This window comes from Bufo gargarizans, chromosome 1 (genome assembly GCF_014858855.1).
Source record: "Bufo gargarizans isolate SCDJY-AF-19 chromosome 1, ASM1485885v1, whole genome shotgun sequence".
NCBI lineage: Eukaryota > Metazoa > Chordata > Amphibia > Anura > Bufonidae > Bufo > Bufo gargarizans.
The window spans coordinates 336,422,553-336,448,624 of NC_058080.1; the positions used below are offsets into that span (position 1 = coordinate 336,422,553).

Consider the following 26,072-nt stretch of genomic DNA (forward strand, 5'->3'; position numbering starts at 1 on the left):
ACAAGCACGCACAGCCAGAAGAAGCGCATGTAGCGCGAAACGGCCGCCGCTGTTCAATGCCTGCTTCTGAATTACTGCCTGATGTAATACTGGATTAATAAAGCTGCTGATTTTTTGACTACACACGGGTGAGTGCCGCTGCTTTTGTTCTGTTCTATTTCGCTTCTATTCCGCATCTTACCTGCACAGCTGAGCACCTCCGATTGTGTGTGTCCTCTCCAGCCACTCACAGCGCTTGATTCATGTGCGCTCAGCCGGAGTAGTGGTGCCGCCCCCTACCTCACTTGTTACAATGGCTCAAATTGGATTCGATCTCATGAGGATTAGTATTTGCCCTCCTCTGGATCAATATTGCAGGATAACTAAACTGGATAGATGTGTTTTTTTTTTTTTTTATTACACCATCTGAATTAAAAACATAGATAAGCATAAATTATAAAATTGGAAAAACCCTCATGAGATTGTCACTATCTTTATTGTAGATTTAGAATTTGTCTCAAATATTGTTGGTGCACAACACAAGTGACTGAATTGCATTTTGGTAACTAAACTAATATAATCCTTAACCACTTCAACCCCCCTAGCTAAAACACCCTTTAAAGGGCTTCTGTCAGCCCACTAAACCGTTTTTTTTTTTTGGGGGGTTAATCTTAATCCCTACACTGCAAGCTCCCTGTACATAAGCTAAATATTCATTTTTGTTCAGTAGATTTTGTTAAAAATCAAGTTTTATAATATGTAAATTACCTTGCTACCAGCAAGTAGGGCGGCTACTTGCTGGTAGCAGCCGCATCCTCCTATCATCATGACGCCCCCTCCGCTATTTGATTGACAGGGCCAGGGAACGGGATCGTTCTCTGCTGGCCCTGTTTGAATTCAAAATATCGCGCCTGCGCCGTCCCTGTCTTTAATCGGCGCAGGCGCACTGAGAGGCGGCCACTCTGTCGGCCGCTCCATCCTCAATGCGCCTGCTCCGATGACGTCATCGCATACACCAGGAAGAGAAGACGCCGGCATCGCTGGAAGGAGGCGGAGAGTCTGGATGACGTCACTGGATGCTCGAATCAGGTAAGTATGTAGGTAATAAGCATGCTGCCACAAAAAACCACCAACGAAATGGGAATAAATAATAAATGATTTTATAAAAAGTACAATTAATAACACTATACCACCAACGATTATGAATAATAAGCACCTGCTCAATAAATATACAGATACTTATATATGACACATATATAAATATCTGTATATATTTGTCAAATAGTGTATATATATATGTATATATTTTTGTATTAGTGATATATCATAATATATGTTTCTTTGTGTATATATTACTATATATATATATATATATATATATATATATATATATATATATATATATATATTTTATTTATTTTTTCAGACAGGCATATATGTACACATAGAAACAGATAGAGATGTATGTGTGTGTGTATATATATATATATATATATATATATATATATATATATATATACACATACATACACACACACACACACACACACACACACACACACACACACACACACACAGTAATTCAGATATATTATCATAAAGATACATATAGATAGTCGTGATAGATAGGCACAGGTGGACAGGCAGAGATCTGTCCATCTCTGCCTGTCCACCTGTGCCTATCGATCACGACTCTATCTATATGTATCTTTATGATAATATATCTGAATTACTCTGTGTATATATGTGTGTGTGTATATATATATATATATATATATATATATATATATATATATATATATATGTGTGTATATATTTATATTTGTGTATCTCTATATTGAGCAGGTGCTTATCATTCATAATCGTTGGTGGTATAGTGTTACTAATTGTACTTTTTATAAAATCATTTATTATTTATTCCCATTTCGTTGGTGGTTTTTTGTGGCAGCATGCTTATTACCTACATACTTAGCTGATTCGAGCATCCAGCGACGTCATCCAGACTCTCCGCCTCCTTCCAGCGATGCCGGCGTCTTCTCTTCCGGGTGTATGCGATGAAGTCATCGGCGCAGGCGCATTGAGGATGGAGCGGCCGACAGTCGGCCGCCTCTCAGTGCGCCTGCGCCGATTGAAGACAGGTACGGCGCAGGCGCGATATTTTGAATTCAAACAGGGCCAGCAGAGAACGATCCCGTTCCCTGGCCCTGTCAATCAAACAGCGGAGGGGGGCGTCATGATGAGGAGGATGCGGCTGCTACCAGCAAGTAGCCGCCCTACTTGCTGGTAGCAAGGTAATTTGCATATTATAAAACTTGATTTTTAACAAAATCTACTGAACAAAAATGAATATTTAGCTTATGTACAGGGAGCTTGCAGTGTAGGGATTAATATTAACAAAAAAAAAAAACGGTTTAGTGGGCTGACAGAAGCCCTTTAATGACCACTTTTTACACTTCTGCACTACACTACTTTCACCGTTTATTGCTCGGTCATGCAACTTACCACCCAAATTAATTTTACCTCCTTTTCTTCTCACCAACAGAGCTTTCATTTGGTGGTATTTCATTGCTGCTGACATTTTAACTTTTTTTGTTAATCTAAATTTAACGATTTTTTTGCAAAAAAAAATTCATTTTTCACTTTCAGTTGTAAAATTTTGCTAAAAAAACCCACATCCATATATAAATTCTTCGCTAAATTTATTGTTCTACATGTCTTTGATTAAAAAAAAAAAAGTTTGGGCAAAAAAAAAATGGTTTGGGTAAAAGTTTATATGTAATAGCGTTTACAAACTGGTACAAAAATGTGAATTTCCGCTTCTTGAAGCAGCTCTGACTTTCTGAGCACGTGTAATGTTTCCTGAGGTTCTACAATGCCCAGACAGTAGAAAGCCCCCACAAATGACCCCATTTCGGAAAGTAGACACCCTAAGGTATTCGCTGATGGGCATAGTGAGTTCATAGAACTTTTTATTTTTTGTCACAAGTTAGCGGAAAATGGTGATTTTTTTTTTATTTTTTTTTTCCTTACAAAGTATCATATTCCACTAACTTGCGACAAAAAATAAAAAATTCTAGTAACTCTCCATGCCCCTCACGGAATACCTTGGGGTGTCTTCTTTCCAAAATGGGGTCACTTGTGGGGTAGTTATACTGCCCTGGATTTTTAGGGGCCCATATGCGTGAGAAGTAGTTTGCAATCAAAATCTGTAAAAAATGACCAGTGAAATCCGAAAGGTGCTCTTTGGAATGTGTGCCCCTTTGCCCACCTAGGCTGCAATAAAGTGTCACACATCTGGTATCGCCGTACTCAGGAGAAGTTGGGGAATGTGTTTTGGGGTGTTATTTTACATATACCCATGCTGGGTGAGAGAAATATCTTGGCTAAAGACAACTTTTACCATTTTTTTTTTAATACAAAGTTGGCATTTGACCAAGATATTTATCTCACCCAGCATGGGTATAAGTAAAATGACACCCCAAAACACATTCCCCAACTTCTCCTGAGTACGGCAATACCAGATGTGTGACACCTTTTTGCAGCCTAGATGCGCAAAGGTGCCCAAATTCCTTTTAGGAGGGCATTTTTAGACATTTGGATCCCAGACTTCTTCTCACGCTTTAGAGCCCCTAAAAAGCCGGGGAAGTATAAATACCCCACATGTGACCCCACTTTGGAAAGAAGACACCCCAAGGTATTCAATGAGGGGCCTGGAGAGTTCATAGAAATTTTTTATTTTTTTTGGGCATAAGTTAGCGGAAATTGATTTTCTTTTGTTTTTTCTCACAAAGTCTCTCCTTTTCCGCTAACTTGGGACGAACATTTCAATCTTTCATGGACTCAATATGCCTCTCAGTGAATACCTTGGGGTGTTTGTACTGGCCTGGCATTTGAGGGTCTCCGCAATCATTACATGTATGGCCAGCATTAGGAGTTTCTGCTATTCTCCTTATATTGAGCATACAGGTAATGAGATTTTTTTTTTTTCCGTTCAGCCTCTGGGCTGAAAGAAAGAAATGAACGGCACAGATTTCTTCATTCGCATCGATCAATGTGGATGAAACAATCTCTGCCAAAAAAAAAAAGAGGGGAAAGGCGTCTGCCAGGACATAGGAGCTCCGCCCAACATCCATACCCACTTAGCTCGTATGCCCTGGCAAACCCGATTTCTCCATTCACATCAATCGATGTGAATGAATAAATCATTGCCGGGATTTTTTATTTTTTATATATACAAAGTGTTTGCCAAAGCATAGGAACACCGCCTCCTCCTCAGCTCATATGCCTCGGCAAACGTATCTTTTACTGCAGAGGAGAAACCTCGTCTTGCAGCGCCGCATACACAGACTTGTGTGTAACCTGACAGCAGCGCAATGCTTCTGTCAGAATGCACATCAGTGCTGCAGCTAGTCGATTGGTTGGTCCACCTGGAAGGTAAAAAAAAAAAAGAAAAAACCAGGCCGCAACGCAATACTTTTATTAACTTTTGAACAGAACAGATAAACTTTAACTTTTTGAACTGAACATTAACCTTTTTGCTTACTGGTGATTTATAATTTTTATTTTTTATTTTTTTACCTTTATAGGACAAACCTCTCCTTCCCCATGGGACAATGTGCGAAGCGCAAATCACCCAAAGATGTGGCGAATTCCGTTATGCACTTTGTCCCAGGTGGAAGGAGAGGTTTGCAGCAGCTCTGTGTGAATGGTCCCTAATAGCGCTGTGCGCCTGTCCTGGTGAGATGTGATCCCTATGCTAGGTGTACCTGTGTGTGGTACTTCCGGAAACACTCCCCTAGGGCAGGGTGGTCAGGGCAGTTAGGACAGAAATAGCGGGTGTCACGCCTTATTCCACTCCTGCTACAGACACAACATCTTTTTCGGGGTGACGGTTGGGTTGAGGTACCGGCAACGACATTGGGGAAATGTAGCTTGTGTAGACGGCTAACTACACTGGTGGATGGGGCCACGGAACCTCCTGGGTACAGGAGGTTGTCGATGATCTCTTCCTGAAATTTGAGGAAGGATCGTGTTCTCCCAGCCTTACTGTAGAGAACAAAACTATTATACAGAGCCAATTGAATTAGGTATACAGACACCTTCTTATAACAGCGTCTGGTTCTGCGAGACACTAAATGCGGAGACATCTGGTCATTGAAGTCGACCCCTCTCATGTGAAGGTTATAGTCGTGGACTGAGAGGGGCTTTTCAATGACACGGGTTGCTCGCTCAATTTGGATTGTCGTGTCTGCATGAATGGAGGAGAGCATGTAAACGTCACACTTGTCTCTCCATTTCACCGCGAGCAGTTTTTGGTTACACTAGGCAGCCCTCTCCCCCCCCTTGCAAGATGGGTGGTAACGGGCCGTTGGGGGAAGCCCGCGTGACTAGTTCGCGCGGTGCCACAGCAGCCAATCTGTTCTAGAAACAAATGCCTGAAGAGGGCCACACTTGTGTAGAAATTGTCCACATAAAGATGGTACCCCTTGCCGAATAAGGGTGACACCAAGTCCCAGACTGTCTTCCCACTGCACCCCAGGTAGTCAGGGCAACCGACCGGCTCCAGGGTCTGATCTTTTCCCTCATAGACACGAAATTTGTGGGTATAGCCTGTGACCTTTCACAGAGCTTATACAATTTGACCCCATACCGGGCGCGCTTGCTTGGGATGTATTGTTTGAAGCCAAGGCGCCCGGTAAAATGTATTAGGGACTCGTCTACGCAGATGTTTTGCTCTGGGGTATACAAATCTGCAAATTTCTGGTTGAAATGGTCTATGAGGGGCCGAATTTTGTGGAGCCGTTCAAAAGCTGGGTGGCCTCTGGGACAGGAGGTGGTGTTGTCGCTAAAGTGCAGGAAACGCAGGATGGTCTCAAATCGTGTCCTGGACATAGCAGCAGAGAACATGGGCATGTGATGAATTGGGTTCGTGGACCAATATGACCGCAATTCATGCTTTTTAGTTAGACCCATGTTGAGGAGAAGGCCCAGAAAAATTTTAATTTCGGAAACTTGGACTGGTTTCCACCGGAAAGGCTGGGCATAAAAGCTTCCCGGGCTGGCGGTTATAAATTGTGTGGCATACCGATTTGTTTCTGCCACAACTACGTCTAAGAGCTCCGCAGTCAAGAACAGCTCAAAAAATCCCAGGGCTGAACCGATCTGAGCTGTCTCAACCTGAACTCCAGAGTGGGCGGTGAAAGGGGGAACTACAGGTGCGGCTGAAGTTGGGGACTGCCAATCAGGGTTTGCCAGCACCTCAGGGATTCTAGGGGCTCTACGGGCCTGTCTGTGTGGTGGCTGCGACGGGGTAACTACTGCGCGTGCCACTGTACCAGCTTCAACTGCTCTTCTGGTGCTCGCCACTTCGCCATGTTGTACGGCAGTGCTGGTACTAGGTCCAGGATGGGCTGCGCTGCTGGTGTATGCCTCACCACGTAATCAGACAGCGCCAGCCCCACTCTGCTGCACCTTGAAGCGGATCCTGCGCAACCTGTGGTTTAGCGACACGGGGCCTGGTGGTATCAGGGACCTCAACCTCATTGTCCGAACTTTGGGTCAGACTGCCACTGCTTTCTACAGGTTCATATTCTGACCCGCTAGATTCATCAAATGAGGGTTCCCATTCCTCATCCGACTGGGTCATAAGCCTGTAGGCCTATTCAGAAGAATACCCCCTGTTTGACATTTGGGCAACTAAATTTAGGGGTATTCCCTGAGACTACCCAAGAAAAAAAGCAAGCCTGTCTTACAAATGGGAGGCTAGCGAAGTACCGGAGGCCGCTGCGGTTGATAAAAAAATATCAAAACAGATTTTTTTTTATCGCCGCAGCGCGTGTAAAGTGATTGTGCAGTGATAAAAAAACAAATTAAAATTTTTCACTGCGGTGGGGCGGGCGTGGGCGAACGCACGTGACACACTGCGTTTTGGGTGGAGGGCGAACTAAGGTGACACTAATACTATTATAGATCTAACTGTTATCAGTTTTGATCACTTACTGCGGTGCGGTGGGCTCGGCGCTAAACAATCGCTAAACTACCTAACCAAGGGGCCTAAACTATCCTAAACCTAGGTGATTGACAGGGGGCGATCAAGGGGTTAATTGGGGTGATTGAGGGTGATCTGGGGGCTAAGTGAAGTGTTGGTGGGTACTCACAGTGATGCCTGCTCCTCTGCTGAGACCAACCGACGAAAAGGACCAGCAGAGGAGCAGGGAAGCCATTTAACACATCATATTTACTAATATGATGTGTTAGCTGGCTTCTGATTCGATTTTAAAAAAAAAACAGCAACCTGCCAGCAGCGATCATTGGCTGGCAGGTTGCTGACAAAATACTACTTGAACTTTTGCCGTCTCGCAATGCGCATGCGCGGGCCGGCTCTGACCGAAATCTCGCGTCTCGCGAAATGATGCACAAATGCGTCCAGTAGGAATGAATCAACCTCCTTCCGGACGCATCCGTGCGTTAGGCGGTCGGGAGGTGGTTAAAGGGAACCTGTCATGTGGATATTTGATTATAATCTAACTAATTGTATACAATCATTAACTACTAAAAACTACCTTAGATGTATTCACTTAGTGGTGTGACAGATGGTTACCTCATAATATACACACAAACATGCCGCATGCTAATGAGCTGATTCGAGTCCAGCGTGATGTCATGGAGTCCAGCGTATATTTAATTCAGAGCTATAGCCACTCCCCTGCCCACCTGCTGCTGATTCATATGGAAACTGTCATTCAGCAGCAGGTGGGCGGGGAGAGTCAGGAGCTCATAAATATTAATGACTCATCATTATCAGCTGGAGCTTTTCAATACAAGATGTTGACAGATTGGGTCAATTATCCTCCTCAGGACCGCCGTACGCAGGATTGCATCCTGGTGGCGGCCCTGTTCCTCCTGGACGCGCCGATGCGTCCTCTTGCGAGACGCGGGATTTCGAGCAGAGCTGGCCCGCACATGCGTAGTGCGGGCCGGGAATTGTTGCATCAGAAGTTCGTCACCAGCCTGCCAGCCAATGATCATCGCTGGCAGGTTAGTGACTTTTAAAAAATCAAATCAGAAGCCATTTAACACATTATATTCATAAATATAATGTGTTAAATGGCTTCTGTGCTCCTCTGCTGGTTCCTTTTTGTCGGTTGGGCCCAGCAGAGGAGCACACATCACTGTGAGTACACCAAACACTATTCTTACACCTATTTTTCCCTGCACCTACCAATTGCCTAAGACGTAACTTTTAATTGTATTCCATTTAAAATATTTGGTAGTGCACCAACATAACACTCGTGTTTTAAAATTTCCAGTAACACTGGCCTTTGTTTTTTACTTATTGTCTAGCCACAATATTGCCATTGCAGGCTCCGCGTTTGCCTGTCTTTATTCACAGCACTGTGTCTAAAGTTAATTTATATACGTATGCGCCAGTGAATCCTGTTTTAAAATTAGAGCCTCACTCTGCCCGAACCCCTGAGGACGCCGTGCACGGCGAAACATGTCGGGGGGCAGCGTGAGGCTCTAATTTTAAAACCGAATTCACTGGCGCATACGTATATAAATTAACTTTAGACACAGTGCTGTGAATAAAGACAGGCAAACGCGGAGCCTGCAATGGCAATATTGTGGCTAGACAATAAGTAAAAAACAAAGGCCAGTGTTACTGGAAATTTTAAAACACGAGTGTTATGTTGGTGCACTACCAAATATTTTAAATGGAATAAAATTAAAAGTTACGTCTTAGGCAATTGGTAGGTGCAGGGAAAAATAGGTGTAAGAATAAGTCCTAAAGGACATCAGTATTATTTTGTTAGCCCAACACACCTTATCCCAGCACCTAAAGGGAAAACATAGATGTTGATGTACACCAAACACTACACACTTAGCCCCAGATCACCCCCCATCACCCCAATTAACCACTTGATCACCCCTGTCAATCACTAGTGAAAAGGAAAAAAGTGATCAGTGTAAACTGTCACTTATTTTCCCACCAGTATTGACTGTTAGGTTTAGGTTAGTTTAGGCCCCTTTGGTAGGTAGTTAGGTTCAGTTAGCGCCCACCGCACCGCAGTCACTGATTCGCTGATTAGTGTATCGCTAATCAGCATTGGTACTTTTATAGAATCTGTAAGTGATCAGAACTGATCAGTCAGATCAATAATAGTATTAGTGTCACCTTAGCTCGCCCTCCACCCAAAGCGCAGCGTTTGCCCGATCAGGCCTAATTGGTCGCCCACACGTGCGTTCACCCACGCCCGACCCGCCACAGTGACAAATTTTTTATTTTAATATTTTATCACTGCACAATCACTTCACAAGTGCTGTGGCGAAAAAAAAAAAATCCGTTTTGATTTTTATCAATCGCAGTGGCTTCTTGTACTTTGCTAGCGTCCCATTTTTAAGACAGGCTTGCTTTTTTTTTCTTCGGTAGTCTCGGGGAATAGCCCCTAAATTTAGTTGACCAAATGGCAAGTAAGGGGTATTCTTCTGAAGAGGCCTACAGGCTTCTGACCCAGTCGGATGAGGAATTGGAACCCTCATCTGACGAATCCAGCAGGTCAGAATACGATTCCGTAAAAAGCCGTGGCAGTCTGACCCAAATTTCGGACGATGAGGTTGAGGTCCCTGATACCACCAGGCGTACCCGGCCCCGTGTTGCTAGACCACAGGTTGTGCAGGATCCGCTTCAAGGGCAGCAGAGTGGGGCTGGTGCTGTCGGATTACGTGGTGAGGCATACACCAGCAGCGCAGCCCATCCTGGACCTAGTACCAGCACTGCCATACAACCTGGTGAAGTGGCGAGCACCAGAAGGGCAGTTGAAGCTGGTACGGTGGCACGTGCATTAGTTCCCCCGTCGCAGCCACCGCACAGACAGTCCCGTAGAGCACCTAGAATCCCTGAGGTGCTGGAAAACCCTGATTGGCAGTCCCCAACTTCAGCCGCACCAGTAGTTCCCCCTTTCACTGCCCAGTCTGAAGTTTGGGTTGAGACAGCTCAGATCGGATCGGCACTAGGGTTTTTTGAGCTGTTCTTGACTGTGGAGCTCTTTGACTTGGTCGTGGCAGAAACAAACCGGTATGCCACTCAATTTATAGCTGCCAACCCAGGAAGCTTTTATGCCCAGTCTTTCCGGTGGAAACCAGTCCAAGTTTCCGAATTAAAAACTTTTCTGGGCCTGACAAAAAAGCATGAATTGCGGTCATATTGGTCCGCAAACCCAATTCATCACATGCCCATATTCTCAGATGCCATGTCCAGGACACGATTTGAGACCATCCTGCGTTTCCTGCACTTTAGCGACAACACCACCTCCCGTCCCAGAGGCCACCCAACTTTTGACCGGCCCCTCATAGATCACTTTAACATTGCACATTCCACATTGATGCGAATGAAGAAATCTCATTACCCGTATCCTCAATATAAGGATAATATCAGAAACTCCTAATGCTGGCCATACATGTAATGATTGCGGAGACCCTCAAATGCCAGGGCAGTACAAACACCCCATAAATGACCCTATTTTGGAAAGACACCCTAAGGTATTCACTGAGGGGCATATTGAGTCCATGAAAGATTAAACTTTTTGTCCCAAGTTAGAGGAAAGGGAGACTTTGTGAGAAAAAAAAAAAAAAAAAAGAGAAATATCTGTCAAATGACAACTTTGTATAAAAAAATGGGAAAAGTTATCTTTTAGAGATTTCTCTCACCCAGCATGGGTATATGTTAAGACACCCCAAAACGCATTGCCCTACTTCTCCTGAGTGCGGCGATACCACGTGTGACACTTTTTTGCAGTCAAGATGCGCAAAGGGGCCCAAATTCCATTGAGTACTTTCAGGATTTCACAGGGCATTTTTACTCATTTGGATTCCAAACTACTTCTCACTTTAGGGCTCCTAAAATGCCAGGGCAGTATAAATACCCTACATGTGACCCCATTTTGGAAAGAACACACCCCAAGGTATTTCCTGAGGGATATGATTAGTTCATCAAAATTTTTTTTTTTTGTCACAAGTTAGTGGAATATGAGACTTTATTTATTTTCATTTTTTTTTCTTACAATCATTTTCCGCTAACTTCTGACAAAAAAATAAAAACTTCTATGAACTTACTATGCCCATCAGCGAATACCTTAGGGTGTCTACTTTCCGAAATGGGGTGGGGTGTTTCTACTGTCTGGGCATTGTAGAACCTCAGGAAACATGACAGATGCTCAGAATGTCAGAGCTGCTTCAAAATGCGGAATTTCACATTTTTGTACCATAGTTTGTAAACGCTATAACTTTTGCGCAAACCAATAAATATACACTTGCTTTTGTTTTTTAAATCAAAAACATGTAGAACAATACATTTAGAGAAAAATGTATATAGTAATGTAGTTTTATTTGAAACATTTTACAACCGAAAGTGAAAAATGTAATCTTTTTGGCAAAAACTTTGGTCAATTTCGATTAATATAAAAAAAAAAAGTAAAAAATGTCAGCAGCCATGAAATACCACCAAATGAAAGCTCTATTAGTGAGAAGAAAAGGAGGTAAAATTCATTTGGGGTGGTAAGTTGCATGACCGAGCAATAAACTGTGAAAGTAGTGTATTACAGAATTGTAAAAAGTGGTCTGGTGATTAAGGGGGTTTAAGCTAGGGGAGCTGAGGTTGTTAAAGTAAGTGACCCTGCATTTTGCTAAAAGAATCAGTCACTTATTTATGTTGCCCTTAGTTAGGACACCATAAAACTGGTTAAAGGGGTTCTGCACTTTGTTTAAACTGATCTATCTTCTGGATAGATCATCAGCTTCTGATCGGCTGGGGTTCGCCACGACCTTCTCACTGTTAACCGCTGGCCCAGTGACATCACGACTAGTATCACTGGCCTGGGCGCGGCTAAGCTCCGTTCCCTTGAATGGAACTTAGCCCAGCCCAGGCCAGTTGATACAAGTTATGACATCATTGGGCAGCGGTGAACAGTGAGAAGGCCTCGGCCCTGCTGGAGCGCCGCTGCCTTCTCAAACAGCTGATCGGCGGGGGTCGTAGGTGTCGGACCCCCGGTGATCAGAAGCTGATGATCTGTTCAGAGGATAGATCATCAATTTTAACAAAGTGCAGAACCCCTTTTAAAGGAGTTGTCTGGGCTTCTTGTGACAAGCTTTGATCAAATAGGTAAAAGTTTGGCGGAGAATTTAATTTTTCAGTTAATTTAATAATCAAAGACCAAAATGACAGTGCTAGCTGCCATATAACTAGATATATTGATTTTAGAAGTCTGGTTTGGAGTGAGGTTTTATGCAGCTCTGGTTAGGACCCATTTCTAACGACTGTATCTCTGGTTTTATGTCAGCTAGTTTGCAATCAAAAGGTTTAAAAAATGGTCTGCGAAATCCGAAAGGTGCACTTTGGAATATGTGCCCCTTTGCCCACCTTGGCTGCAAAAAAGTGGCACACATCTGGTATCGTCGTACTCAGAAGAAGTTGGGGAATGTGTTTTGGGGTGTCATTTTACATATACCCATGCTGGGTGAGAGAAATATCTTGGCAAAAGACAACTTTTCCAATTTTTTTATACAAAGTTGGCATTTGACCAAGATATTTATCTCACCCAGCATGGGTATATGTAAAATGACACCCCAAAACACATTCCCCGACTTCTCCTGAGTACGGCGATACCAGATGTGACACTTTTTTGCAGCCTAGGTGGGCAAAGGGACCCACATTCCAAAGTGCACCTTTCGGATTTCACCGGTCATTTTTTACAGATTTTGATTGCAAACTACTTCTCGCACATATGTGCCCCTAAATTGCCAGGGCAGTATAACTACGCCACAAGTTGCCCCATTTTGGAAAGAAGACACCCCAAGGTATTTTGTGATGGGCATAGTGAGTTCATGGAAGTTTTTATTTTTTGTCACAAGTTAGTGGAATATGAGACTTTGTAAGAAAAAAAAAATCATAATTTTCCGCTAACTTGTGACAAAATATAAAAAGTTTGATGAACTCACTATGCCCATCAGCGAATACCTTAGGGTGTCTACTTTCCGAAATGGGGTCATTTGTGTGGATTTTTCTCCTGTCTGGGCATTGTAGAACCTCAGGAAACATGACAGGTGCTCAGAAAGTCAGAGCTGCTTCAAAAAGCGGAAATTCACATTTTTGGCACCATAGTTTGTAAACGCTATAACTTTTACCCAAACCATTTAGTTTTTTTTGCCCAAACATATTTTTTTTATCAAAGACGTAGAACAATAAATTTAGTGAAAAATTTATATATGGATGTTTTTTTTGCAAGATTTTACAGCTGAAAGTGAAAAATGTCATTTTTTTGCAAAAAATCGTTACATTTCGATTAATAACAAAAATGTCAGCAGCAATGAAATACCACCAAATGAAAGCTCTATTAGTTAGAAGAAAAGGAGGTAAAATTCATTTGGGTGGTAAGTTGCATGACCGAGCAATAAACAGTGAAAGTAGTATAGTGCAGAAGTGTAAAAAGTGGCCTGGTCATTAAGGGGGTTTCAGCTAGCGGGGTTGAAGTGGTTAAAGACAATATTGCAGCCTCTGCTTAGTTGTAGCCTGATGAAGCATTCTGAGAAACCCCTCCCTGCAGCAACACAGCCTGAACACAATTTGGACAAAACAGCATTGTCCTTTCCTGTCTGCCTGAATGGTGATTGGACAAATGAGCTGCAATATATGCTAGTCTATTTGATCAATTATATGGGGTCTTTTTGTTTTGTTTTATTATAAATGAATAAAAGTTATATTTTAGAGTTATTTAAGCTGTGATTTAGTTTTGTATAGCTCTATGGCACGTTTTTTGTTAGTCTATGATAAAAATCAAGGAGGTTGAAGGGGTTGCCAGTTTGTTAAAATGTTCCACAGTAGCCAATAATCTGTTGTTGTGACAAATGTGGAGTCAGTGGCAGCAATAATGTGATTCACCCACTTCTAAGCTTTTCTGACCGTCCATGGACAGATCCTTTTCTGCGCATCCGCTGGATAGTTTATGGCATGCACAAGTAAAGATCTGTCCAGGGGAAGGTGTTAAGCGAATGAATCACGTCACTATCGCCTTTTTGCGAACTGTGGACTTAAGCTGTAGGATTGAAGGCATTTACGCAGGTCACAAGTGGTCCTTCAGCAACACTCTTTTGGTTAAGTTATGCTGTACCATACAGGTGAATTTCTAATCCGCAATAGATTATGGGCTATTGCTGAACATTTTAACAAAATGGGCAAGCCCTTTAAAAATCCCTGGACTAAATGTAAAATGTACAAGTTTGCTGAACTCTGTGTTCTTATGGGCTTTGGATGTAATGTGACACAGATTTATACAGCTCCAGTCTATACACATTAGAGTAAAGCATAAACCTGTGAAGTCTTTAATATTTTATGATTTGTTCATATTTAGTAAAATAATTAAAACACTTGTTTCCCACTACAGGAAAATGAAACCGCAAGCCAGGATCAAGGTATTGACTAAAGTATTTGTTGGTTTGTTTTCCAAAATATATTTTTTCCCCATTCTTTTGCTGCTTTGTTATATTGCGCACAGCTAAGTAAAAAGAATAGGCCACAGAGATTGGAAACAGAAATTCCCAGATCTGTGGAATTGGACTGTTTGTTTAAATGACTTAAATTTCATAGATCTGGTAATTATCAGGTATTGGGTTACCATGAAATTAAGTTCTCAGATGCAAGAAGATGAAGGTAATGTGGACCTCACAACTTTTCTCTTTGGAATACGCGTTGGCTCATTGCATTTCTTTATGAGAAATTTGGGATAATGTTTCTCATTGAAATCCTACAATAAATTAATGGACATTTTTGAAGCCTGGAAGATGACAGAATTTCTACATAAAGTCAAGGAAGTGTGAATTCAAGATGACGTGAATTTTAAGCAGCTTCTATGGTTTCAGCATTTTAGTTTTGCCAGCATTCAGTGATTAGTCGTACTCGCATTGAGCTCATTAAATACACACAGCATGAAGCTATTTTCCAATCTCTGTGTTATGTGTATAATTTGGCAACCATGCCGGTTCAACATTTGTGTTCTGTTGCTTTTCTTGGTAATTAAATTGTGCCGTTCTATTCCTTATTAAATCTATAGAAAATGAGAAAGTGTTCGAGATATTCTGGGAAAATGATAAATGTGAACAGCCTAAAGAAGAGGTTTCGGAAGTAGAACATTCAGTTAATCAAGAGGATAGTTGTATTGAGCCAGAGAATCCCAAGGAGGACCAAGAGGTTTTTGTGACCATCGAATCTGCAGACAGCACCTTGGATTTAGATGGAGACTCAAATCAAGGCTGTGAAGATGAAGAAAGTAAACTTTTTGCTTCAGATGATAGGGAGTCTAAAGAACAAAGCACTAACAAGGATACAGACGTTGAAAGGACAGATCTAGATAAAGCAAGTGGCCAGAGTAGCCAGATTCATCTTAATATGTCAGAAAAATTAGAGAACAAAAGAAAACCACCAGATGGTGAAGACGTAACCATGAAAAGTAAAGATGCACCAGAAGAAAGCTCTGCCATAAAAGAGTCCTCTTCAAAAGAGGATGATCAGAAATTGAGGTTTGTTGTCTTCTCAGTATTAGAAATTTTTTTTTTTTTTTCCTTAGGAATTTTTAGATTTGGTTGATCAGTTTCTACAGTTATAACTATGGATAGGTTTTGATATTTGTGATCCATCTTGGTTTAGATGTATTAGATGTATTATGAAATAAACTTATTTCTCTCAGATCCTATTGATAATTTCTAAATAGTACGTACTGTTGGATTCCTATGTCATTCAATAATGATTTTATTATCCCCCCCCCCCCCTCTTCCCACCCGTAGTTTGGCCGATGAACAACCTGATAAAAGCATCACAAAAGATGAGAAAGGTATGTGCTTGTTTTTTTTTTATTTTTTTTAATGAAATTTAGAGAACTATTTATCTAAGAGGGTTATCAAAGACTAAGTAAGCCTCCCACAATCCTCCAACCCGCGATACTAAGCATACTTACCTGGTCCCTGACGCCAGTTTCATTTTGGATCGCTTAGCATGTCCCCTGTGTGCTGAAAACAATATCTGTCAAAGGTGGTGCAGCTAAATAGCAGGCTGTGGTGGTGACCTCCTACCCTATTGTGTGCTTAGTATCCCGGATCTGGGTATTGTAGAGGGATATTCATTCTTGGATAACACCCTTAACATAAGGCCTGTCAGGTTTTCATAATGGGTTTTCCAGGTTCACAATATTCATAATAGGCCAAGTATTGGATCAGTAGGGTTCAACTGTTTGCACCTCTGTTGATCTGCTGTTTGATAGAGCTGCTTAGCATGCACAATAGACTGTGTGCGGGTAGACTGCTCGCACACAGTCTATTATAATGGCATTGCAGTGTGCTGCATCTTCATCTTATTCATTTGAAAGGACTAACCTGCAGTACCCTGCACCACCACCACTAAACAGACTGCATCCATGTTGACTGACCAATATAACCAGTAAATAGGCCTCAGCAGCCCCATGTGTTATATGATCCCTTTAAACAGCTGATTGTCCAGGTTTTTGAGAGTGGAAACGCGTCGATCTGATATTGATGACATATCCTGAGCATAGGTCCATTAGCATTCTGAATTTGGAAAACTCTTTGAACAATGTGAATTAAATTATTGGATCTGTCACCTACAGAGCATGTTTTAAACTGATGTTATAGCTCTGTGGGAGGCAGATCCATAACACGGATGGTACGCATGTTTAGTTTTTCGGAGCCTCCAAAGTACTTAAAATGAAGTTTTAAAAATGTGCAAATTACCCATCGCAAGTGCCCAGGGGCGGAGAGTGTGCTGCAAGTGCCCAGTGCTCCCTGCCTTACTTGCTCCTGACTCCTCCCCTCTGTATCGTCCGGCCAGCCCTGTATCCTTGCGGCATCATTCTCATCGCCATTCATAATCTAGTGCCTGTTCGCTTCACCGCCGGGTCCAGGCATGCGCCAGTTGCGTACACCGACGGTAAAGCGTACAGGCTCTGGATTATGAATGGAGACGAAAATTCCCCAGCAAGGATACAGGGCTGGCCGGACAACACAGAGGGGAGTCAGAAGCAAGTAAGGCGTGGAGCACTGGGCACTTGCAGCACACTCTCGCCCATCAGCACTTGCGATAGGTAATTTGCATATTTTTAAAACTTCATTTTAGGTACTTTGGAGGCTCTGAAAAACTAAACATGGGTACTATCAGTGTTATGGATCTGCCTCCCACAGAGCTATATCATCCGTTTAAAACATGTTATGTAGGTGACAGACTCCCTTTACATTTCTAACATGTTGCGTAGTAAGAAGTCTGTCTCAAAGCCTGAGGCTGTCTTGCTGCAATCTTTCCTATTGTGTTAGTTGCTGTGAAATTGTTGTATGTAACCAGTGACAGTAGATTGATATAATTCATACTAGATTTCCTAGTATTCCTGACTGTGTTTTTCGCCCCTTTCAGACGAGTGAGTATCACACTGCGGACCCGCAGCACAGCACCTGTCCTGAACTCCCGAGCACTGCCGGGGTCGCATATCATATTATGTTAATTTATGATGCTATGTAACCCTTAGAGTTCTGGAATGTATTGTGTAACACTGACATAATGCTGTTAGTGTTAAATAATACATTCCAGAACTTTAAGGGTTGCATACCATCATAAATCAACATAATGCTATGCGACCCCAGCAGTGCTGGGAGTTCAGGTCGGGTGCCTCGCTGAGAGTGCGCAGTATATGCTTTGAACCTTTTATCTTCAGGGTATTTTATATCTGTGTGGAGATTAATTGTTTCATAAATAAAGATTTAAAAAAAAAAACATTTTGATGCCAGATTTTCACACTTCACACTATAATAAAAAATAAGATGAATATCCTACCCAATTATGTTCTAATAGTAGACACCTACTACATTATGAAAATGCCACCCAGCACTTTATAACAAAGCATTATTACATTAAGTACATTGGTGATTAGATGTCCAGCTGCCTATTTTCTCCCTCTTCCAATTATAGAAACATAGAATGCGTCGGCAGATAAGAACCATTTGGCCCATCTAGTCTGCCCAATATACTGAATACTATGAATAGCCCCTGGCCCTATCTTATATGAAGGATGGCCTTATGCCTATCCCATGCATGCTGAAACTCCTTCACTGTATTTGCAGCTACCACTTCTGCAGGAAGGCTATTCCATGCATCCACTACTCTCTCAGTAAAGTAATACTTCCTGATATTACTTTTAAACCTTTGCCCCTCTAATTTAAAACCATGTCCTCTTGTAGCAGTTTTTCTTCTTTTAAATATTCTCTCCTCTTTTACCTTGTTTATTCCCTTTATGTATTTAAAAGTTTCTATCATATCCCCTCTGTCTCGTCTTTCTTCCATTGGGCACAACATTTGCTAATTTCCAATCTTTTGGGACAACTCCTGTTACCAGTGATTGGTTGGTTAAATAAATCTGTTAATGGTTTTGCTAGTTCACCGCTAAGCTCTTTTAATAGCTTTGGGTGTATCCCATTAGGCCCCTGTGACTTTTTTGTATTAGACAGCTGACTTAGAACCTCCTTTCCTCTGTAAAGACACACCTCTAGTCAGACAGCACGGATCCTGCAGAAAAAAAAACAAAAAAAAAACAGCAGGAGGTATCAGCCTTTGCCAGGATCAATGATACATCCCAGACATGTTGGCACCAACATTTCATAAGGAATTATGAATCGACCGGCCATCGCAGTCCTGGTGGCCACGATGAACATGCCCATGGTCTTTTTTTGAGGATGTGATGCCAGGGAAGGGAGAGATCCATATATCCATATAACATAACCAACTAATGGTACCATGTTTGGACTCTAAGTTGTAGCAGGAACGGATCACTTGGGCCTGGAATCATCTAGCGACATTCTGGTCTGGTGCTATAAGCCCTAAGGGGTTTTATGGGTCATTTGTTGCCAGCTCCAGAGTAGGAGGGGTGGACCCTACCCATAGGCGGGGAGGGGAGTGGTCGGCTACAGGTCATAAACTTATGCAAGCCAGCGGGCTGGTTTTTTCTCCGAAAGGTGGTCACATCGTGCAAATGTATTTGGAGACGCCCCCGCCCCTCCCCAACGTGACTGCAGCTAAGGACTATTACACCATCTTAAAACTTTCATCTTACCCAGTAACTGACGTTTGCTCTGCTTAACCCTGTTGTACCTATATCACCTGTGTCTGTAACCTCTCACCACTGTAATATTTTCAGTGTATATTGTGATATATCTAGCGTGCCATTAAGGCGATTAAATATATAACCATCGCCCTCCAGGTAGGTTAGGGTCAGTGAGGGAGCTGCACCTTTTAGGCAGGGGTAGAAGGGAAAAGTTAGTTAGGAAAAAAAAAAAAGCACTGTTAGCGCATCGCCCGCCCCACCGTTGTACCGCTGATCAGCAAGTTAGAACTTTTTTTTTCTTTCTTTTCCCTGTCCCCCCCCGAGCCAAATTTGAGCAGGCCTACGTAACTGGAAGGGAGGTCACGGTTGAGTGTCTCGTTGCGTTCAAGGGGAGACTCAGTTTCCGCCAATATATTCCCACAATGCGGGCGAGGTATGGCGTGAAGCTATACAAAATTTGAGTACCTCAAGGTACACTTACAAATTTCGTGTGTACGAGGGGTGAGATTACCGTATTCAACCCCCAGAATGTTCCCCCCACTCTGGGTGTCAGCGGGAAACTTGTGTGGGACCTTATGTACCCACTGCTAGATAAGGGTTACCACCTTTACGTGGATAACTTTTATACTAGCATTCCCTTGTTCAGGTCCCTTGCTGCCAGATCCACGTTCGCTTGTGGGACCGTGCAGAAAAATCAACGCGGCCTCTCTGCCCACCCCCTCCAGGTACCTATACCCAGGGGTGCGACCCGTGCCCTTACCAGTGGAAACCTGTTGCTAGTCAGGTAGAAGGACAAAAAGGATGTCCTTATGCTGTCCACAATCCACGGTAACAGCACCACCCCCGTCTCTGTGCGAGCTACTACAATCGGTATATGGGAGGAGTTGATCTCTCTGATAAAGCCCTCAAGCCATATAATGCCATGCGCAAAACCCGGGCATGGTACAAAAAAGTTGCGGTCTACTTGGTACAGGTTGCCTTGTACAACTCTTTTGTACTGTCCCGAAGCGCTGGCAGCACAGGGACATTCCTCCAATTCTATGAGGCAGTTCTCAAAGACCTGATCTTTTCGGACCGGGTATGAGCAGGCCGGAGTACCTCGGGAATTGGAGGCGCCCGGGTCGTCCCTGGCCAACATTTTCCAGGTGTGGTCCCCCAATACTGGAAAGAAGGGACGAACCCAAAAAAAGATGCAGAGTGTGTCACAAGAGGGGGATCATCCTGGCCTCTGCGTTATAGATTGCTTCAGGGAGTATCACACTTCCATGGAGTACTACATTTTTATAATTCCCAACAGTCCCCTAGAGAACATTAAAAAACTATGGCTCTCAGACTTTAGAGACACGGAAACTATTTTTTTTCCAATTGGTTTTAGTGCAGGCATCCTCAAATTGCGGCCCTCCAGATGTTGTAAAACTAACTCCCTAACTCCCAGCATGCCCAGACAACCTACAGCCATCAGCAGGGCATGGTGGGAATTGTATTTTTACAACATCTGGAGAGCCGCAGTTTTATGATGCCTGCTTAGTGTCGTGACCCCCCCCCCCCCCCCCCCCGGATGAACAGCGTAAAAAAAAAAAAAACGAACATCAGAAAAAGTGTAATAGCAAGCGATCAAAATGTCAAATGCACCCCCAATTAGTGCCTATAAAACCGCCATCTCATCCCACAAAAAATGAGCCCCTATATTAGATAGTCGCCCAACAAAAAAAAAAAAAAATTGTAGCTCCCAGGCTATGAAGATACAAAAATATATATTTTTTTGAGTTCCTAAAATGATAATATAGTGTAAAATCTAAATACATTTTAAAATGTAGACATATTGGGTATCGCCGCGTCCGTATGAATCTGCCCTATAAAAATAACATTTGCCCAAACACCTCGGATGAACAGCGTAAAAATATAACATTTCCATTTGAATCCTTTCTTGCGGTAATAAAGCAAGAGTTAACAGCCAAACAAAACTAAATATTTATTGCCCTGCAGAAACGCCCCATATGTGGTTGTAAATGGCTATATAGCCACACGGCAGGGCATAGAACAAAGGGAACTCCATATGGTTGCTGGATGGCAGATTTTGATGGACTGGTTTATTTATACAATGTCCCATTAGAAGCCCCCCTGACTTCTAGACTAAACTAGAAACTCCAAAAAAGTGATCCCATCTAAGAAACTACACCCCTCAAGGTATTCAAAAGTTACTTTACAAACTTTGTTAACCCTTTAGGTGTTCCACAAAACTAAATAGCGAATGTAGAAACCATTTTAGAATTACAATTTTTTGTTACCTTGACTCCAAGTGTAATAAAGACCAACCAAAAATCATATTTACCCTAAAATAGTCCCAAAACACCAACCACCGTATCCCGTAGTTTCCTAGATGGGGTCACTTTTATGGAGTTTCTACTCTAGGGGTGCATCAGGGGGCTTGAAAGGGTACATGGTGTAAATAAACCAGTCCAGCAAAATCTGCCTTCCAAAAACCATATGGCGTTCCCCTTCTATGTCCTGCCGTTTAGCCAAATAGTAGTTTACGACCACATATGGGGTGTTTCTGCAAACTACAGAATCAGGGCAACCCATTTTGAGTTTTGTTTGGCTGTTAACCAATTTTTTCCAGTAATAAAGTAAGGGTTAAAATGGAAAATTTTCCAAAAATTAGAAATTTCTAAATTGTTTCTCCATCTGCCATTAACTCTTGTGGAACACCTAAAGGGTTAAACAAGTTTGTAAACCCAGTTTTGAATACCTTGAGGGGTGTACTTTCTTAGATGGAGTCACTTTTTTTGAAATTTCTATTCTAGGGGTGCAACAGGGGGCTTCAGATGGGACATGGTATAAACAAAACCTGTCCTGCAAAATCTGCCTTGCAAAACCCATATGGCGTTCCCCTTCTATGTCCTCCCGTTTAGCCAAACAGTAGTTTACGACCACATATGGGGTCTTTCTGCAAACTACAGAATCAGGGCAACCCATATTGAGTTTTGTTTGGCAGTTAACCCTTGTTTTTTTTTTTTCCTGGAAAAAATTGATTATATTGGAAAATTTTCCCAAAAATCTAAATTCTCAAATTTTATGTCCATTTGCCATGAAGTCTTGTGGAAGACCTAAAGGGTTAACAAAGTTTGTAAAAACAGTTTTGAATGCCTTGAGGGGTGTAGTTTCTAGAATTTTTGGATGGTATCTATTATGTAAGCCTGACAAAGTGACTTCAAATAAAAAGTGGGATTTGGAAGATTTTTGGAAAATTTCAAAATTTGCTTCTAAACTTCAAAGCTATGTAACATCCCCAAAAAATAAAATATCATTCCCAAAATGCTAGAAACACGAAGTAGACATATGGGGAATGTAAAGTCATCACAATTTTTGGAGGTATTACTACAGGGAGTGCAGAATTATTAGGCAAGTTGTATTTTTGAGGATTAATTTTATTATTGAACAACAACCATGTTCTCAATGAACCCAAAAAACTCATATCAAAGCTGAATATTTTTGGAAGTAGTTTTTAGTTTGTTTTTAGTTTTAGCTATTTTAGGGGGATATCTGTGTGTGCAGGTGACTATTACTGTACATAATTATTAGGCAACTTAACAAAAAACAAATATATACCCATTTCAATTATTTATTTTTACCAGTGAAACCAATATAACATCTCAACATTCACAAATATACATTTCTGACATTCAAAAACAAAACAAAAACAAATCAGTGACCAATATAGCCACCTTTCTTTGCAAGGACACTCAAAAGCCTGCCATCCATGGATTCTGTCAGTGTTTTGATCTGTTCACCATCCACATTGCGTGCAGCAGCAACCACAGCCTCCCAGACACTGTTCAGAGAGGTGGACTGTTTTTTCCCTCCTTGTAAATCTCACATTTGATGATGGACCACAGGTTCTCAACGGGGTTCAGATCAGGTGAACAAGGAGGCCATGTCATTAGATTTTCTTCTTTTATACCCTTTCTTGCCAGCCACGTTGTGGAGTACTTGGACGCGTGTGATGGAGCATTGTCCTGCATGAAAATCATGTTTTTCTTACCTTGCAGACTTCTTCCTGTACCACTGCTTGAAGAAGGTGTCTTCCAGAAACTGGCAGTAGGCCTGGGAGTTGAGCTTGACTCCATCCTCAACCCAAAAAGGCCCCACAAGCTCATCTTTGATACCAGCCCAAACCAGTACTCCACCTCCACCTTGCTGGCGTCTGAGTCGGACTGGAGCTCTCTGCCCTTTACCAATCCAACCATCTGGCCCATCAAGACTCACTCTCATTTCATCAGTCCATAAAACCTTAGAAAAATCAGTCTTGAGATATTTCTTGGCCCAGTCTTGACGTTTCAGCTTGTGTGTCTTGTTCAGTGGTGGTTGTCTTTCAGCCTTTCTTACCTTGGCCATGTCTCTGAGTATTGCACACCTTGTGCTTTTGGGCACTCCAGTGATGTTGCAGCTCTGAAATATGGCCAAACTGGTGGCAAGTGGCATTTTGGCAGCTGCACGCTTGACTTTTCTCAGTTCATGGGCAGTTATTTTGCGCCTTGGTTTTTCCACACGCTTCTTGCGACCCTGTTGACTATTTTGAATGAAACGCTTGATTGTTCGATGATCACGCTTCAGAAGCTTTGCAATTTTAAGAGTGCTGCATCCCTCTGCAAGATATCTCACTATTTTTGACTTTTCTGAGCCTGTCAAGTCCTTCTTTTGACCCATTTTGCCAAAGGAAAGGAAGTTGCCTAATAATTATGCACACCTGATATAGGGTGTTGATGTCATTAGACCACACCCCTTCTCATTACAGAGATGCACATCACCTAATATGCTTAATTGGTAGTAGGCTTTCGAGCCTATACAGCTTGGAGTAAGAGAACATGCATAAAGAGGATGATGTGGTCAAAATACTCATTTGCCTAATAATTCTGCACGTAGTGTATGTATTACAGAAGTAGAGAAACTGAAACTTTGAAATTTGCAAATTTTTCAAATTTTTGGGCAAATATGCTATTTTTTTATGCAAAAATAACTTTTTGGGCACAATTTTAGCAGTGTTATGAAGTACAATATGTGACGAAAAAACAATCTCAGAATGGCCTGGGTAAGTCAAAGCGTTTTAAAGTTATCAGCACTTAAGTGACACTGGTCAGATTTGCAAAAAATGGCCAAGTCCTTAAGGTGAAATAGAGCTGAGTCCTTAAGGGGTTAAATAAAACATCTATGTTCTATGCTATGTCTACCGTATACCTAAGGGGGCTGGCCAAAACAGGGGAGCAAAACTCTCCACTGTCTCAGACGGCCCCTTAAACTCAGAAGGAGAGAACAGTTGTCCCCCTGACTGTAGGGGGCTAGCCATAACAGGGGAGCCAAACACTCTGCTGTCTCAGACAGCCCCTTCACAATTTTTTTTTTTTTTTTTTTACAGTTGTTAAAAATATTTGCCTTCTTGGTGCCATTGTCTTTCGTAGGAACCCCAGGGCCGCCGTATGGATGTATGTGGTCCCTGAGGTTCCTCCGGAGCCACTCGGGGCCTCAACCTCCTTATTAGAATCCCTCATGAAGCGGTCCCGGATAGATCGCCAATGCGTTGTAACCAGTTTGACTATAGAAAAAAATAAAAATAATCAGCATGATGAAAGGAAAAAAATAATATTTAAATTTATTAAAATACATATTGTTTTACTTACCATATTTCTCCTGAGCAGCCGCATTTAGATCCCCCCCAGGTCTCAAAAATTTCAGAACAGATGTCACTCCAGAGCCGACGGGTACGACTATCAGCGTGGTGGCGGTCGGAGTGGTCCCATAATGATAGACGTGCCTCCACCAGTTGGATGAGGAGCAGGTTATCTATCGTAGGAACCCCGAACTCCTCATCTTCCCTGTTGGAGCCTACGGAAACCTGAAAAAACAAAACAAAAACGGAAATACAAAATTAAATGTAAATCCTAATACAAAATGCAAATTAAAACTACTTAATTCAAGAATTAAACGTCTACGACCGCCACGCTCATTCCCGCAGTCTCTGCAGGCGACTGGGGGATCCTCGCTGGCGGCTCTAGGTGTAGATTGCTGAAACCAAAAAATGTATTTAAAAAGAATGTATTTAAATAAAAAATGAATTAGAGATGGATATATATACACATACACACATCACACACAAACACACACACACACAAACACACATACATCACATACATACATCACACACACACACACACACACACACACACACACATACAACACACACACACACACACACACACACACATACAACACACACACACATACATCACACACACACACACACACACACACACACACATACATCACACACACCCACACATACATCACACACACACATACATCACACACACACACATACAACACACACACACACACACATCACACACATCACACACACACACACACACACATACATCACACACACACACATACATCACACACACACACATACATCACACACACACACATACATCACACACACACACACACACACACATACATCACACACACATACACATACATCACACACACACACATACATCACACACATACATCACACACACACATACATCACACACATACAACACACACATACATCACACACACACACACACATACATCACACACACACACACACACACACACACACACACACACACACACATACATCACACACACACACACACACACACATACATCACTCACACACACATACATCACACACACACACATCACACACATACATACATACATCACACACATACATACATACATCACACACATACATACATACATCACACACACACACACACACACACATACATACATACACACACATACATACATACATACACACACACACACACACACACACACACACACACACACACACACACACACACACACACTTCTCGACAGCCCCGGTCTGGGCTT

General features: G+C 42.2%; 1 protein-coding gene across 2 annotated transcripts in view; it reads left to right on the top strand.

Moving 5' to 3' along the window:
* Positions 1-26,072, top strand: part of LOC122946563 (scaffold attachment factor B2-like) — a 461,735-nt gene that overhangs the window by 127,306 nt on the left and 308,357 nt on the right. For both annotated transcript variants that reach the window (XM_044306283.1, XM_044306291.1), the window contains exons 4-6: positions 14,415-14,442; positions 15,081-15,546; positions 15,811-15,857. In XM_044306283.1, coding sequence (XP_044162218.1) covers positions 14,415-14,442; positions 15,081-15,546; positions 15,811-15,857 — 541 coding nt within the window. The remainder of the gene's footprint in view (positions 1-14,414; positions 14,443-15,080; positions 15,547-15,810; positions 15,858-26,072) is intronic.